The following is a 16,611-nucleotide window of genomic DNA, read 5'->3' as shown; positions in this document are numbered from 1 at the left end:
AGATGATCAATCAATGTTCCATTATCTGTTGTAGAACTAGATATAAGTTGCTCAAGGCCATTGGTATTGATCATAAGATTTTACAGTGATCTTCGTTCTATCTCATCAAGCCAGTTGACAATAAAGTCTCCAATTATTATAATCTGTGGAGAAGGATGTTCCTCCAATGTCGTAGAAATGGCAGTCAAAAGAGATGATAATGCAAGTGTTGGAGATCTGTATATTCCAATTAAAATTAGGTCTGGACATTTGACTGTCCTCATAATAGTTACCTCGATCCCATGACAGTTTCTTGCACAAGGATATCCAATAATCATAGGAAGTTTAGAATAAACAGCTGTTCCATGATATGGACGGTTGAGATTTGAAACGTCGTCATTTCTGAATAACTCATAGCCTTCAATTGCGTACATTTCACCAGGATCTTCTTCACGAAATCTTGTTTTGGTAAAAATTAAGATATCAGCAGACGTATAATTAATATCTTTTCATATATCTTCAATGTGTTTGTGCAAAGATCTTGCATTAAGATAGCAAATTTTTAAATCAGTGGGATTCAGCATGTACACCGGAGTGAAACAAATATCTAATTTATACTCATTTCTCAGTAAGTGCATTTCTTCTACAACTTTAGGATCAACGGAAATCTAACTTTCGCACAGATCAGTTATATACAGCCCTTTGATTGTTGTTACTCGGCTTAGAGCGACGGACACCGCGGAAATTGGTAGAATTGAAAAATACTTAGCCGCAATTCTCAATACTTAGGCAAGAAACTTGGTGAGAAAAAAGATTTATAGATACTACGCAAAATATGTCTTGCACAAAAGATTTGAAGCTTGCACATGGCAAAAACGAATCGTCTGAATTAATAACCTTGTGTATACTTTAAGCCTCAAAATGGCCATTTCACAGCTGTCAGATGTGTATGATGAGCTGTCAAAAGATTGCAGAATGCGTATTCAGAAGAAAAACCGAACTTTTTAAAGTTATTCAATAGTTTTCTCTTTGATAGCGATACAGCAATTCACAATGTGAACCAGTGATCAGATTTTCGGGTTGAAACTTCATAAACACCAATTTCTGCGGTGTTAGAGCGACGTAATGAATATGAGGAATTGCTCTTCTTGTATTTAAATTAACATTGGCCTCAAAGGAAATTCCTTTCTTACAACTTGAGCAGACTTCGTTTTACCTACAGCAAATTGCATTGTAACTGGTTTTATTGGTGTGCAAGTACTTAGTATAGATGTACTTCAAGCATAGAGAATTCTATTTTCTTTTCGGGTTTTCTTTCCAACATCTTCGTCGTCAAACTGAACCCAAACAATGCCAGAAGGTTTAGTATTATCAGTCAATTGAACATGCTTAATGACATTACTTGCACCGTTTGTCAGACCATCATCAGTGCGTATATTCACTGCAATTTCTGTTCGTTGTCTGACAGCAATATGCAGTTATAAGCCAACTGTTTTGAATTTTTCAAAGGAACATGTGGTATTTGTCTCATTATCTTTTCTTTCAGTTCAGCTGAACAGGCTCCAATTACGCTATCTTGTGCCCTGATTATGTATTTATCACAACAATCAAATGATTGATAAACTATATCATTGTATTCATCAACTAAAGCATTTTGAGTGAATAAACGTGGGGCTTCTCTGGGACAAGCACTCTCTTCAATGCATCTTTCCTTTAGTTTTGTAGATCACTCGAAGTATGATTACCTTCACAAAGTCGATTAAGTATCTCTGCAAAAATCTTGCTTCTCTCTGTCACATGATTTCATCAAGCTCAAACATTCTAAAATATTTTCTCCATAAGTTCGGGGCAAGAACATCATAAGAACTTAATGACTGAACATCTGTAAATATGTAACCATCCATTACAGGTTTGAGTTGAAATAAGTCACCTATTGTGATTATGCTGACACCACCGAAATCTTCTTTACTACTTTTTAAATCTTTCAAACGGTTGTTCAATTGAATGGTGAACATGCTGTTGCCAACCATTGATATCTCATCAAGCAATATTAACTTTAATGAACTTAGTTCGCATCTCATCGTATTCAGTCTTCCAGAATCCAATGGTTTATAATTTTTCAATGATTGACTGGCTGGAATGCGCAAGGCACTGTGAATTGCGTTACCTATAAATACGATGAAAATCGTCCCCTGCTCGTGAATTGTAATACTTCAATGCTGCCTGGTATATCGATTTAATAAGGTGAGACTTTCTGACACCTCCACTTCCACTAAGAAATGCGTAAAATGGCTTTTCTGACGTTTTTATCAAATGCAGAGCATGATAGAAGAATTCTCTTTGCTTCTTATTTAGCAGCTGAATTAAGGTTCGATATTCGTTATCTTGCATTTCATTTAAAATCAATGGCTCATTATTTGGTAAAGAAGACGGTATGCCCAAATTGTCTGCCAGATGATCAAAAGTTTCGTTTAAATCAGGATGTGTATCAACACATCCTTGATCCTGATCTTGTCGTTCAACATCTTGTGTGACAGGTGCTATAGTATCAAAAGCATAATCATCACATTTGTCTAAATGATGTCCAATTTCATTTAGGTCTTCATTACAAACAGCATATTGTTCCATTTGCTTACTGATTTCTTCATATTGAGCTAAATAGTGCTCTTCAAAACAAGAATGATTTCCCATCAAGTCGGTTTGCTCATTCCGCCAAGGAGTAAAGAGCATAATTGACTCTCAATAATGTTTTTCAGGTTGAGCCTCTTTATTAAACCAGAGCCTTCGAATCACTCTAGCTCAAGATCTTTTCTTTATTTTCAAATTTTCAGGATCTTTTACAACCTGAAGTTTATCGTCATTTAACAACTCATCGTCATTATCTTCATCATCATTTTCTAATGGAAGATTATCAACGTCAGTCTTGTTTGTTTTCTTATATGTTTTTTGACCACAAGAGTCATACCATGCTGCCCAATCGGCCAGTGTCACATTTTGTAAACAATCAGGTCGTTCCACATATCTTTTTAAAAGACCACTAGACTGAATTTCTTCCGATTCATCAGACATTTTCTCTATTTCACTCAATGGTTTAAGTAATTCGACTCTTTCAGAAGGAGGAGATGTGCTAATGAAAATTACACTACGTGAAGATTTTCGCATTAGAAGTTGCAAAACAATATACACTGCTTCTTGTGCACATATTTCAACAGAATTCAAAATTTTGTTCCCGATATCGTGAACTTGCTATTTGATGTTTGTATTTCCCTCTTTTGCTTCAACACAAGCTTTACTAGTAATCCACTCATTCCTTTTTGACCTTTAGAAATATATGATACAATATACATTGCACAGGCATATACATCTAAGACATATTGAATGGCCATGTTTGCTCGCCATGCCCGAAGGCAAACAGGATTGTAATTATTAATCCTTAAGGTTGAGGTTAACTGTAAAATATCATGAACACATTCAAATTTTTAATTTTTTAATCTTGTTGCTAGCTCTAGAAAAGAATGTGAGTATTTCGGCCAAGAGACTACTGAACACTTCTTTCACAAAACTGGAAAGCGAAAAAGGTATCTTGACCCGCCGAAAAGCGAAAGAAGTTGGGATGTTGAAGTGTGATGTTGAAATGGCTACCGGATTCAAGTTGCAGGATGCATTGCTCTTGAGTGAGTGCATATCGTCAGCCGCTGTATGTAGTTCCTGCCGTCAAGCGAAGTCAAAGCTTCAGCTGTTTCAAAAAAATCGAGAAAGAGAAGGATTAGGGGAGTCTTTGTTCCTAAAATGCTCCAACTGCAAGGTGGAAACTCCATTGGCAACGAGCAAGCGTTTAGGTGGGAAAGGTGGTGGGTCCCAAGAAGTAAATCGCAGATCGGTGCTAGCGGCTCACCACATTGGTCATGCGAGACTTACGCAGTTTTGTGGTGGAATGAATTTGCCCCCTCCAGTTACTAAAAAAGCATACAATGAACACTGATTCAAATTGAACAGACTGCTAGAAGCCATGCTGAACAAGTGATGCAAGATGCGGCACAAAGGTTGCGAGGAAATATTTTGTTTGAAGAACCAGACAATATCAAGAATGGTGATGGTGAGACAGACATTGCCCATGTTGCTGTAACTGTTGATGGTACTTGGCAAAAAAGAGGACATTCTTCTAAAATTGGTGTAATTTTTGTCATCTCAGTGGACACTGGGGAAATACAAGATTATGAAGTGAAGTCTCTTTTCTGTCATGAGTGCAAGGCACATAGCGCAGAGGATAAGGAAAGTGAGAAATATAAACAGTGGAAAGAGGGACATAAACAAAAGTGTCAAATCAACCATCAGGGCTCTTCAGAAGAAATGGAGGCTGTTGCAGCTGTGGAGATCTTCGGCAGAAGCGTTGAAGCAAGGTGACTAAAGTATACAACCTTTGTCTGTGATGGCGACAGCAGCAGCTTCGGGCGGGTAAAGGAAGCGTTGGTGACAAATTATGAAGTAAGGAAGGAGGAGTGTGTGGGACATGTGCAGAAGAGACTAGGAACAGCATTGAGGAAGTACAAGAATGATCACAAAGGAAAGAAATTATCAGATGGCAAGAGTGTTGGAGGAAAGGGACGGCTAACAGACAAGACAATTGACAAGATGCAAAATTATTACGGGAAAGCTATTAGGGAGAACAAAGGTAATTTACAAGAAATGAAGAGGAGCATAAAGGCGATTCAACACCATATCATTAGGGATGACTCCAAACCCCTACAAGAGCAACATCATTACTGTCCAAGATCTCGTGATACATGGTGTAAATACTGGAAAGACATAAATGAGGGAACATCTACGTATAGTGAGGATAATCGGCTACCTCCAGTTTTTATGGAAGAGTTGGAGCCCACCTTTACAAGATTATCCAACTATGATCTCTTGCTTAGATGTTTGAAGGGCATGACTCAAAATCAAAATGAATCTGCCAATGGAATGCTATGGTCAAAATGTCCAAAAACCAAGTTTTGTGGGGCACGGCGAGTTCGTATTGCTGCTTGTGAAACAGTGGCAGTTTTCAACACTGGTGCTGCTAGCAAGGCAATGTTTATGGTTTTATGTGGAGTTACTCCTGGAGAGAATTCAATCAGAGCTCTTAGACTTCAGGACAGAGTTCGATTTCAAACAGCTGCGAAGAAGGTCGCAGAGAAATACAAGAACCAGAGAAGGAAACTTTGTGCTATGCAGAAATCCAAGGGTGATAAGGAGTCATACCAACCAGGAGGCTTCAGTTTGAGCTCCCAGCCTGACCTTCAAGAGAAGAAAAAGAAAAGGAAGAGGACTGTCAAGGACAAGGATGGGTCTAGCATGGAAATTGCTGTGCCAACAACAGATGTCGCTAGTAAGGACTTGAATCACTTGATGCTACTGACTGTTGTTGGTATGTACACATATATATAATATCTAAACAAATATAGTATTTAATGTTATATAGTACAGAATTATTTTCCCTAAACACTTTGGAACCCAAATAAAAATAATTAGTGCAATTCTGTACTTTTCCTAAGCTGTAAATTAGTTTAAAATTGCTTGTTCATCTTTAACGTAAGTTTTCTCAAACCGACAACATTGTATAGTGCGAAACTCATGGAAGCTCTAAATAAAAGAGGTTTTGATGGATTACCTCAATTTTTGGACTGCAAGTGTATCTTTTAGTAATTTATGCAATGAATAGACAGTTTTGCCGAATTTGCAATATTTTGCCTGTTGCTATGGAAACTGTCTTTTTATCCGATTTCGACTGATGTATTTGACGAAATCAAAATCTGGCTACTTGTTGCATAGCAATCAGGCTAACAAACCACCTTAACAAATTTGAGGTTGATATCTATTTTCCCCCCTCAGATATTCCTGCCACAAGCCTTTTACTTTGCCGTGGTTTTTTGTTGTTGCCATGGTGACCATTAAGTTGAGGTCACAGTAACTAGTGTTAGAAGTTGTATATGAGTAATTTCTAGATTCAGGCCAAGTTTTGTGGTAATTGCTTAAATTGTCATGAAATTAGAGCAAAAAAACTAATTTGGGTAATTTGGCAAATAACAGGGTTATTGGATTTCTTTTTAAGAAGATTGTCGGAGTATTCAAAGATGATCGTATAGCAAGAATATACTGCTGTTCCGAAACACCTAACTCTTGCACTAATTCATCAAAAGTAATGTCTTTACCTTTCTTAAAATCATTTAGTTTCGTTTTAATCTCTTTCCACAGTTCTTTGCTGGCTTTAGCAATAGTTGAAGAGATATCTCCATCAAGTGGATAAAGAGTACATCTGATTCCATGGTTTGGATAGTTGAATCTACAAATATTTTTAGACTTTTTCCTGCAAGTATGAGAATGTCTGTGTGTCTGTCTATTTACAAGATCGAGTAATTCTGTATCTTCTTCTGGTTTGCTACAGGTAGTTATGCTATCAATATAAGCAACAACATCTTCATCTTTATCAACACCAAACACAGGTGCATTCTCAAGCCATATCAACATATGAATGTGAGGTGATCCCCGCTGTTGGTATTCAACTCTATAAAACCAATCTTTAATTTTTCCTAATGGAGCAAATTCACTCATTAAGACATCTTTTAAGAAAGTGTTAAACTGAAAATCAAAATGTCTTGTACAGGTTACTGGGTCACTTTGTATTACAGGTTACTGGGTCACTTTGTATTAGTCGACACCTTTCTTCCCAGTTAAGATTGTTCAATTCTTCATCACTATAATCCTTGTGGTTAATCAGTTTACCAAGAATTCTTAAAAAATTATTCCATTTTGTTTCTGCTGATGAGAAACTGCAAAATAATGATGCTGGTCCTAATTGACGAATATGGCAAACCAGTCCTTTTTGGCTCATTCGAAATAAGGTGGTGAACCCCTAAGTGTTTTCAAGAATCTGAAACCATCATCATGGTTTATTAAACTTTGTAAACCTTCTGTAGTTTTTAGGTCTCCAGCAGTAAGTATTCTGTTACCTACTTTGTTTTTTCGGAGTGCAATCTGTGACTGACCAATCAAGAATTTCATTTGTAACTTCTTAGCTTTGAAGAATATATTTTCAACACACATGGCAGCTCGTCGATCAGATCTATTTAACTCAGATTTACATATGTCACTATAGTAAACACTTCTTAACCTTTGTTTATCATCAGGTCTTTTTTGTCCAAGAAATATTCCTGGGTATGCAATTTCTTCAGAATACTGATCTCTAAATATACTCAATGGCCTGTTACCTTCACCAGGTGCAACATTATAGATTTCCTGTCTTTCACTATCACTAACAAAATCTGGAGGAGTCAACATACTGTCAGTTACTCCAGCTGGTATTTCTGCTTCATCCTCACTCCATTCATCTTCAGGGAGGTTTAATGTTGTTAAATCATCTGCACCATTTGATGTTTCAATATCACAGGTCACATCCAATGATTCTTCCAGGTTTCTCAACCAATTTTGGTTAATAATAATTCCTTGATCTTGATACAAAGCACTAGTGTTAATTAACCATGCAGTTGCTTGCATTACTTTGCGAGGTCTTATATTCATTGAAAATGCAGAGCTTTTGAATTGTAATCTTCGTTTGAGTTGAACTTTAATAGTACCCATCTCATCTGATAGTCTGGGCAGCACATTAACTGTGCTGTTTACATCTGCAGGCACATTGACAACATTACCAGTGATCTTGAGTGCCAACCAAGGAGCAATAAGACGACATTCTAGTTCATTTAGATCAAAGAAAGAAGGTCTTTCTGGAAATTTCATGCCATTAGCAATTACACAAGGGGGGACTTTCCTTTTCTTTAAATGGTTGTTACAAGTTTGACAAAGCCATTCAATGTTATCAACACTTTTTATATTTTGTAGATACTTGGTTATATCAGGATTGAGCATTCTTACTCTGTCTGCCAGAGAAACAGAATGTTTATACCATAACTGGTCACAGCAAGTGCAAACATACAAAGGTCCTGTAGATACAGACTCATGAAAATTTCTCACAAGTGTCAATGTATGAATATCTTCACTAGGCAAGTAACAATTCTCAGCATTTGCAATATTTCAAACTGAATGTGATTCAATACTTTTGTTTTGCTTTACAGAGCAAGTATTTTTTCTAGAAGCTCTCTTTCTTTCTTTATCTTTTGCAATTCTTGCATTTCTTTGCTCAGTAGTTTCATTTTCTTTTGTTGCTTTCTTAGCATTATTTTTTTTGCAAGTATAGCTTCCCTTTTCTCTGCTGACTTATTTTGTATTCTTACTTTCTCAGCATTTCTTTTTTTTCCAAGTCTAGCTTCCTTTTGCTCTGCTGTCTCATTTTGTCTTCTTACTTTGTCAGCATTTCTGTTTTTTGCAAGTCTATCTCCTTTTTGCTCTGCTGACTCATTTTGTCTTCTTAGTTTCTCAGCATTTCTATTTCTTGCAAGTCTAGCTTCCTTTTTCTCTGTTGACTCATCTGGTCTCATTCTTTTTCTAAATGTATTACCAATTATTTGTAATTGTTCATTTCCTTTCTGTTAAGATTATGTTGTTCAAGTAGCTGAATAGTATCTGTCATATCTGTATTTGTATTATCTTCTGTAGACAATACTAGTGTTTCTAAATCATTATTATCAATGCACTTTACGCCCTTTACCTCAAATGGCAAAACAATATTTGCTTCATTACACCTTGATGTTAACCGAAAATACTCTCCAAGATTTTCTATCCCTTCCACTGATATCAAAACACAATAATGCAATGCGGATGGGTCTACCATACATATCTCGTGAATGAGAATCAAACACTTTAAATACATCAGGAAAAAGCATAATGATTGCCACAGTGTTCATACCAATTGTAAGTAAACAATTTTTATAGTTTAAACAATGAAATACTTCATTCAAAGCATGCTCAAGAGTCACATATGGGAGACTATTTTCACTCAAATGTAATGCTCCTGACAAGGAATCACTGTATTGCAAATTAAAGGTATGATTATCTATATCTACAAACTCAGGGACGTCAGTTAATAAGAATAACTCTTATTTATACCTTGGTTGATAACACAATACAAACTGTTTCCACTTACTAAAATTGTGTTTAGAATTGATGTTGGGAATTTTCCCGCACATAAGACTAAGTAATACAGTAGAGTTACCGCTGATCAGGAGAAGAAAGGAAGGCTCAACAAAACGTTGTGTGAACGTGAGGTTTTTGAAGAGAGTTATTTTGTATTGTTATATTTTTTTATGAGTAATAAATCATGTCTAAACAAAGTTGAGTTAATTGTCGGCTAACAAACAGCATTCCCGACAAAGTGGCGACCCCGCAGGATCCTTTTAATATCGAAAATCATTGAATATCGTACGTGAAACAATATCGTGTTTAGTCATAACTCAAAAGTGAAACCAGAGAAAAATCAATTGTTAAAGATGTCAACCGTGGACGAGCTGTTGAAAAAAGTGGAAGGTAAGCTTCGAATGCTGAAATTTATGAGCGATGAGACCCCCAGTGTTTTAGGAATGAATAAACAAAAACAAATTGAGAGACATGTCAAAGTGTTGGAATCGTTAATCGAGGAAGTTCATGATTTAAAAGTGGAAGTTCAGAGAAAGAGAATTGAGAAAGGGGATGACCTCACAGAAGTTAGAACATGGAGCCGTGACTTAGAACAAACTGTACTTGAGTTTGAAAATGTTATCAGTGAAGTGAAACAGCAGAGTGAGAAACTGTGCGAAATTGAACTCCAGAAAGCTAAGGATAAGGAGAGAGGAATTGAAAAAGAAAAGCGTAGGAAACGTTATGAGGAAGAGATGGCATTCAAGGAAGCTAAACTGGAACTGAAACGAAAGTTTAAAAAGGGATTAGAGGAAGTTAAAATGAAGTCTGCAAGCCAATGCAATTCTGCAAAGCTGCCCAAGTTAGTAATATCTAAATTCCAAGGAACTCATTTGGATTAGCAGAGATTCTGGGGACAATTTGAAACAGAAATTGACAAAGCGGAGATCAGCCCCATTACCAAGCTGTCCTGCCTCAAAGAGTTGCTTATTCCTAAGGTCCGTGCATTCATTGATGGTCTGCCCTTTTCTACCGAAGGGTATGAAAGAGCGAAAACTATCCTAAAGACACGGTATGGGAAAGAAAGTGAAGTTGCAAATGCCCATATGCAGAGCATTATTTCCCTACCAACCATATCTGGGTCCGATGCAAGGAAAATCAATAGTTTCTTTAAAACACTGGTTGCAAATACACAAGCATTAGAAACCATGGGGAAGCTGAATGAAGTAAAGGGGTTTGCACGAAGCACGCTGGATAAATTACCAGGCATACGGGCAGACTTGGTACGATCAGATGACAATTGGCAAGATTGGGGATTTGGTGAGATGGTCGAAGCACTGCGAAAATGCTGTGTGAGGAACCCCATATCAGAAGAAGACCATAAGTCAGATCACAAGGGTACCAGCCATTATCAACAAAAATCTGGAAAGCTCTTACATGCGAAGCAGGAATTATGGAAACCAAGACCGTGTGTGTTCTGTGAGTCAACCCTACACAAGTCCGTAGACTGCGACCAAGTTGTGGACATTACATCTCGAAAGAAGATCTTGTTAGAGAAAAAACTATGTTTCAACTGCACTGGTGTAAAACATCGAGCATCCGAATGTCAAAATAAAACAACTTGCTTTCGGTGTAATGCGAAACATCACACCTCTATTTGTGATGACCAAGGAAGTGCAACTAAACAAATGATGTTGGCTACTGGTAAAGGGACGGTGATATATCCAGTTGTTGTAGCGGTTGTCAATGGGATAAAATGCAAGGCCCTCTTGGACACAGGAGCTGGCAGTTCGTATATCTCTGCAGATTTGGTAAAGCTTCTAAGGAAACAGCCTTCACGAACTGAGTACCGGCATATTGATATGATGATGTCATCGACAACTCAGAGAATTGAGATCTATGATGTGATTATGGCTGATGTTAGAGGAAAATTTGAAATGAAAACCCAAGTAAGCAAGGTTGCCAAAAGCGTTCTCCTGTCTATACCCAATCCTGGTTATGCTAACATTCTATCCCAGAAACACCATCTACGTTGAGTCCAGATGGATGATGAAGACACCAAAGCTGAGTTACCCATTCACCTCATCTTGGGGGGAGGTGACTATTCTCGAATCAAAACTACCACCAAGCCTAGGTTGGGTCACCCTGGCCAACCAATCGCCGAGCTCACCGCTTTGGTTTGGACAATGATGTCAGCTGGAGAGGAAGTTGATTTCAGCAACATTTATCTTACCAAATCTCCAGCTGCAGATTATGAAGAACTGTGCTCCCTGGATGTTTTAGGCCTCAAGGACCACCCGCAACATTATCAACAGTTCATTTATAAGGAATTCCAAGAGCAATTAACACAGAGCGATGAAGGATGGTACGAAACGAGGTTATTATGGAAGCCTGGTCACGACCCATTACCAAACAACAAAAGAAACAGTATAGGACGGTTGTCTGGGTTATTGAAAAGGCTTCAAAGAGATCCAGAGTTGCTGACTCAATATGATGATATCATTCAGAATCAGAAGATTCAAGGCATTGTGGAGGAAGTCACTAACGATCCAGTAGGAAAAGAATTTTATTTACCTCACCGACCAGTGATCCGAAAGTCTGCCGAGTCAACAAAGGTGCGGATCGTATATGATGCATCTTCCAAGGAAAGTGAGAGCAGTCCCTCATTAAATGACTGCTTGGTCCGCCATTGCAAAATCTCTTACGGGAAGTTCTCATGAGAAATTGTTTTAAACCAGTGGCGTTGAGTGGAGACCTCGAGCAAGCCTTTCTTCAAGTCCAAGTACGTGGCCAAGATAGAGATTCCCTAAGATTTCATTGGATCAAGGACAAGGACTTGTTAAATGTTGAAGTTTTAAGAATCACTCGAGTAGTTTTTGGTCTCGTGCAGTCACCATTCTTGCTGGGAGGGACCATCCAATGCCTTTTGGAGAGTATGCGTCAGAAGTACCCTATAGAAGTCGCGGAGATCAAGAAAAACCTCTATGTAGATGACGTCATCAGTGGTGGAGAGACTACAGAAGCAGTTCGTGGTTTGAAATCAATGGCGGTGGAAATTTTTAAGCATGGGAAGTTCACTCTACACAAGTGGCACTCCAACAAACTAGATTTGGAAGGGGGGAGCCAGCCCACAGAAATTAATCAAAGTTATGCCAAGGAACAGCTTGGTGTCAAACCCGGTGAAACAAAGCTATTAGGACTCCCCTGGAACAAGGCAAGGGACACGATCGCAACAGTCTTTCCAGACAACACGCCAGTTACAACAAAAAGGGAAATGTTGCGATTTCTGGCTTCCATCTATGACCCCCTTGGAATCGTTTCTCCCATATCCCTTGTCGGTAAACTCCTCTACCGTGATGTATGTGATCAACGTTGGCCTTGGGATGCAAAGTCACCACCCCAGATATTTAAGCGTTGGAGAAAATTAGAGAATGCCCTACCCAAACAGATGGAAGTACCACATAGCATCGCAGCCTTTGAAGAACTGATTGAAGCAGTCCATCTCCACGCGTTCGGTGACACTAGTTCTGACGGTACGTGTGCAGCCGTGTACACACTTGTGCACCAGCAATCGGGAGTCAATCCAGGCTTAGTAGCTGCCAAGTCGAGACTTGCAAAAAAGAATTTGACTATCCCACGATTAGAACTTGTATCAGCCCACATGGCTGCAAACCTCATAGACAATGTCAAGAATGCGTTGAGTTATCCAGTTACATCAGTCTTTGGGTGGCTAGATAGTACTACCGCCCTTTATTGGATAAAGGGAAACGGCAACTATAAAGAGTTTGTTGCGAATATAACGAAGAAAATCAAATATCAAAATTGGTCAATCGTACTTATTAAGAATGACGAGCGAAACCGTAGCAAGTGGAACCTAAGTGTTGTTGTTAAACCTATTAAGGGTCGAGATGGTGTTGTTAGAGCTGTACGATTACAAGCCGGAAAATCATATCTCGACCGTGCGGTCCAACAGCTGTATCCATTGGAATTAGAATGTGATGATCCTCCAGTGGTTAAACCAGCAGTTGTATTGAATGCAGAAGCCAGGGAGTTCCGACCAAAACGGAAAGCCGCACAAGAAGCCGAGAAGCTAATCAAGAACGTTGCTGAGTTTGAACTTGAAAGTTAACCATAGAACTCATAACTTAAGATGTTGTAGTTGTTCATATTTGATCTCTCTAAATCAAATAGGGGAAGAGTGTTGGGAATTTTCCCGCACATAAGACTAAGTAATACAGTAGAGTTCCCGCTGATCAGGAGAAGAAAGGAAGGCTCAACAAAACGTTGTGTGAACGTGAGGTTTTTGAAAAGAGTTCTTTTGTATTGTTACATTTTTTTATGAGTAATAAATCATGTCTAAACAAAGTTGAGTTCATTGTCGGCTAACAAACAGCATTCCCGACATTGACTTGTCCCAAATATTGACTGATTTAATTTCATTGTAAACAATTGCATATAGTGACATGGCTATACACTGTTTACCAGCATTCACACCAAACATTAGGTCATTACCTTGATTAAAATCAGCATGGATTGTACAAATAGGGTCAACTATATTATTTATAGTCCTGGGACCTGGATTTTCCTCCACATCATTTGAAAGTCTCAGTAATAATGGCACATAAATATTATTATAGTATATCATTTGAACATACCATAAGGATAATTCACTATTTTTTTGGCTCTTATTCAATTGGCTTTTGAGATAATTCGGCAGGTATATTTGGGTATTTATAAGATCGTCAGTATAGTTGTCTTAAATTGTTGCAACAGCAAGTTGGCAGGAGTTGGTTTGTCTGAGTGTACCAGCAAAATGGCTGGGTTCAATTTCAATAACCGCACAATGGCTGGGTTCAATTTTAATACCCGCACAATGGCTGGGTTCAATTTCAATACCTGCACAATGGCTACGTTTAGTTTTGATACGTGGCCTTTCACGTGAATAGTACCCTGATCTATGACGACCAGTGCGAGCAACAATGGCTCCAGGTTATTTGATTGATTTGATGTGATTTGATTCAGTGATTTGATTTTGATATGTGCACCTCCGACACGTAGAGCGCCTGACAAACCGTCAGTGCAGGCAAGTTTGCCCCGAATATATAATATGTATGCTCTAATAAACCGATTGTGATCGAAATTCCTCAACCACAGTAGAAAAACGAGCGATTAAAATAGAGAATGTCACAAAAATACACAAACTTTAAAATACTGACCTTCAAACACCTTCGCTTTAAAATTTGACAAACGTATTATCAACATAGTTTGGTAAACTTCGGTTCGCTCCTCCAAAAACAACGAAATTTACCGGAAGTAGCAGAACGAACGCGTTCGTCATCTTTCATATATTCGTCGATTGCCGAAGATGTGGCACCACACAACTGGAACGATAACTCCTTATTCAGCTTGAAGCCAAAACATCCCTATTCAGCTTGAAGCCAAAATAGCTTTTCTGAGTTTTGAGACGAAATACTTGACGCCAGACGTTGGGCTGTGTGTCAAATTAAAGCTATTGAAAAGTTACATTTGGTGTGGAAATTTCAAGACTTAAACAAAGGAAATATTTAAAAAAAAAACAATTACACACACACAGATTCGGACACTTTTTCAACTACATGGTGGTTAGCGACATATGAAGACGTTCTTGACACAACTTCCCGAAAGTTGTTTTTGTTATGTTTAATCATTTTTTTAATGTGGATTACAGTCTAGTAGCTACTTGGTTTTAAATTTGCGACTGCTTTTTGGCGATGGGGATTTAGAACGAACATTTCTTCGCCCAAGGAATATATTTTGAGCATAATTGGGCACATTTACCGACGTGCCAGGGTAAAGGCATGTGTATTTTGGCTAAAGATGCAACACTGCGAAACGCTTTTCGATTACCATTATCGTATTTAATGAGGGCGCCGCATTTGCTAATTGCGATCAATTTTCTTAAAGAGCGCCTCGCTCGAATTAGCGCTGCATTCATTATTTTCATATTCAGCGATCAATCGACGCACCGTCAGAATTGCTGAAGACGCTTTTGTTAAACTGGTATTTAGAATTTTGGTAAAGCGCAGGTTAGTCGTGAAGGCAGAGATTCCAGTGATTTCCAGTTTCAAAATACCACCTTACTCGTAATGGCACAGTGGATCGTTTTACTAAAACCGAAAGGTCACATGACTAAAAGTCGTTAGTTTGATTGGTTGGATCATGTGACGTTTTTTCCGGAATAAGCGTGGTAATTGACGGTAGTACGTCGAGGTGTTCTTTTTCACTGTTCTTTGTTGAGTTTGTTCGATACGTGGCCTAATCACAAGGTTTGTATATAATTATTCGCTGACTGCATGTTATGGTAATTTTTGTGTGCGCGATTACGCATTTGTATGTATGTAATTCTCTCACGACAGGCGATTTACTCTGAGGATTTCTGAGGCATGAAAATCATGAATTATTGTTTTTTTTCTGTTAATTTCTCCATCATGTAGTAATTCTTTGTCATTTAGGGGAGTGGATGATAATTAGAGTTTTTATTCTTTTTTGCAGCTTTCAAACTTAAGATTGGGAAAAATGGCTTCATCCGGTGAGTTCTATCAGATTCTTGTTTACTATGTCGGAGACTGATGAGAGTTAGAAGATACACGTGCAAACATGAGAGGGGTGCTTACTTTGAATGTTGCTCGCATTACTGGTCGAATATAAATTTATTTAAAAGTTACTTTTCACTATGAATGAAAAATACAGATGCCTACAGTTACAACACAAATTCTAACAGATCTTACAGATGCCTACGGTTTTTACGGCTACGGTTTACAATTACAATCACAACACAAATTCTAACAGTTTTCTTGGCTTCACACATAACTTTAATTAATTATTCTTAGTAAAAAGTGGTGTTGATATAAGGGTTTTACTTTTGCACTGGTGTCAAGCTCGTGTTGGTTTTCACTACGGTACACGATTTTCAGTAAGATTTTTGTATGGCAAACATTTGCGTTGTCAATGTCTCTGCTATGCTATTGAGGTTGATTACGTGTTTTCGGTCAAGGTGTTTTGCGCCTGGCGAACACTAGAGAAAGCAGCTGAGCTGAGCGTCACTTGTGGCTGTTAGCTGAGCGGCTTCTTCAAGTGAGCGGCGTTGCACGCGTGCTGTCGGCGACAGATATTCACATGTTGAGTAATTGTTTGCACAAGTGGACAATTTCTTCACAGAGTGCATGCACGCTAAGCTATCGGCTCAGCATTTGTGCGAATGCGCGTGTGTTCTTTCCATATTTTGGATTATTTTCACAACTCAAGTAAGAGCAAAAAAACTCAATAATTGCTAAATTAGTACTGGAAGAAATATTAGCGGATTTTTGGCCCAATTCTTTTATTACGTCTATACGACATAACCTACTTACTTATTTTTTGGTGCTGTTAAGTCTTAGATGATTTGTTAACTGTTAAAAAAGTAATGAGTGTCCTGTTGTTTAACTTCCAATGTGTTTGGATCGACTGTTAATTGCTTTTATAGGCAAGTACCACTGTGGCATTCGCACGAAGCGCTGAGCTGATAGCTCAGGAAGCACGCACAGTGTGGGGAAATGTTCACTTATTCAA

The 16,611-nt window shown here is 38.2% G+C and overlaps 2 protein-coding genes across 2 annotated transcripts; both read left to right on the top strand.

Annotated features, from left to right (window-relative positions):
* Positions 1 to 3,613: 3,613 nt before the first annotated feature.
* On the top strand, positions 3,614 to 5,406 carry LOC114528348. Its single transcript, XM_028549971.1, has 4 exons — positions 3,614 to 3,676; positions 3,976 to 4,114; positions 4,172 to 4,255; positions 4,466 to 5,406. Exons 1-4 carry the CDS (start codon positions 3,614 to 3,616, stop codon positions 5,404 to 5,406), a joined length of 1,227 nt encoding a protein of 408 aa, XP_028405772.1.
* A 3,992-nt stretch (positions 5,407 to 9,398) lies between these two features.
* On the top strand, positions 9,399 to 13,153 carry LOC114528347. Its single transcript, XM_028549970.1, has 4 exons — positions 9,399 to 9,890; positions 10,092 to 10,973; positions 11,067 to 11,673; positions 11,763 to 13,153. Exons 1-4 carry the CDS (start codon positions 9,399 to 9,401, stop codon positions 13,151 to 13,153), a joined length of 3,372 nt encoding a protein of 1,123 aa, XP_028405771.1.
* The last annotated feature ends 3,458 nt before the right edge of the window (positions 13,154 to 16,611 follow it).

Source organism: Dendronephthya gigantea, unplaced genomic scaffold, assembly GCF_004324835.1.
Source record: "Dendronephthya gigantea isolate DGI-Jeju-01 unplaced genomic scaffold, DenGig_1.0 000049F, whole genome shotgun sequence".
In the NCBI taxonomy this organism is placed as follows: domain Eukaryota; kingdom Metazoa; phylum Cnidaria; class Anthozoa; order Malacalcyonacea; family Nephtheidae; genus Dendronephthya; species Dendronephthya gigantea.
The sequence above is the reverse complement of the archived record's forward strand: the minus strand, read 5'-3'. Positions and strand labels throughout refer to the sequence as shown.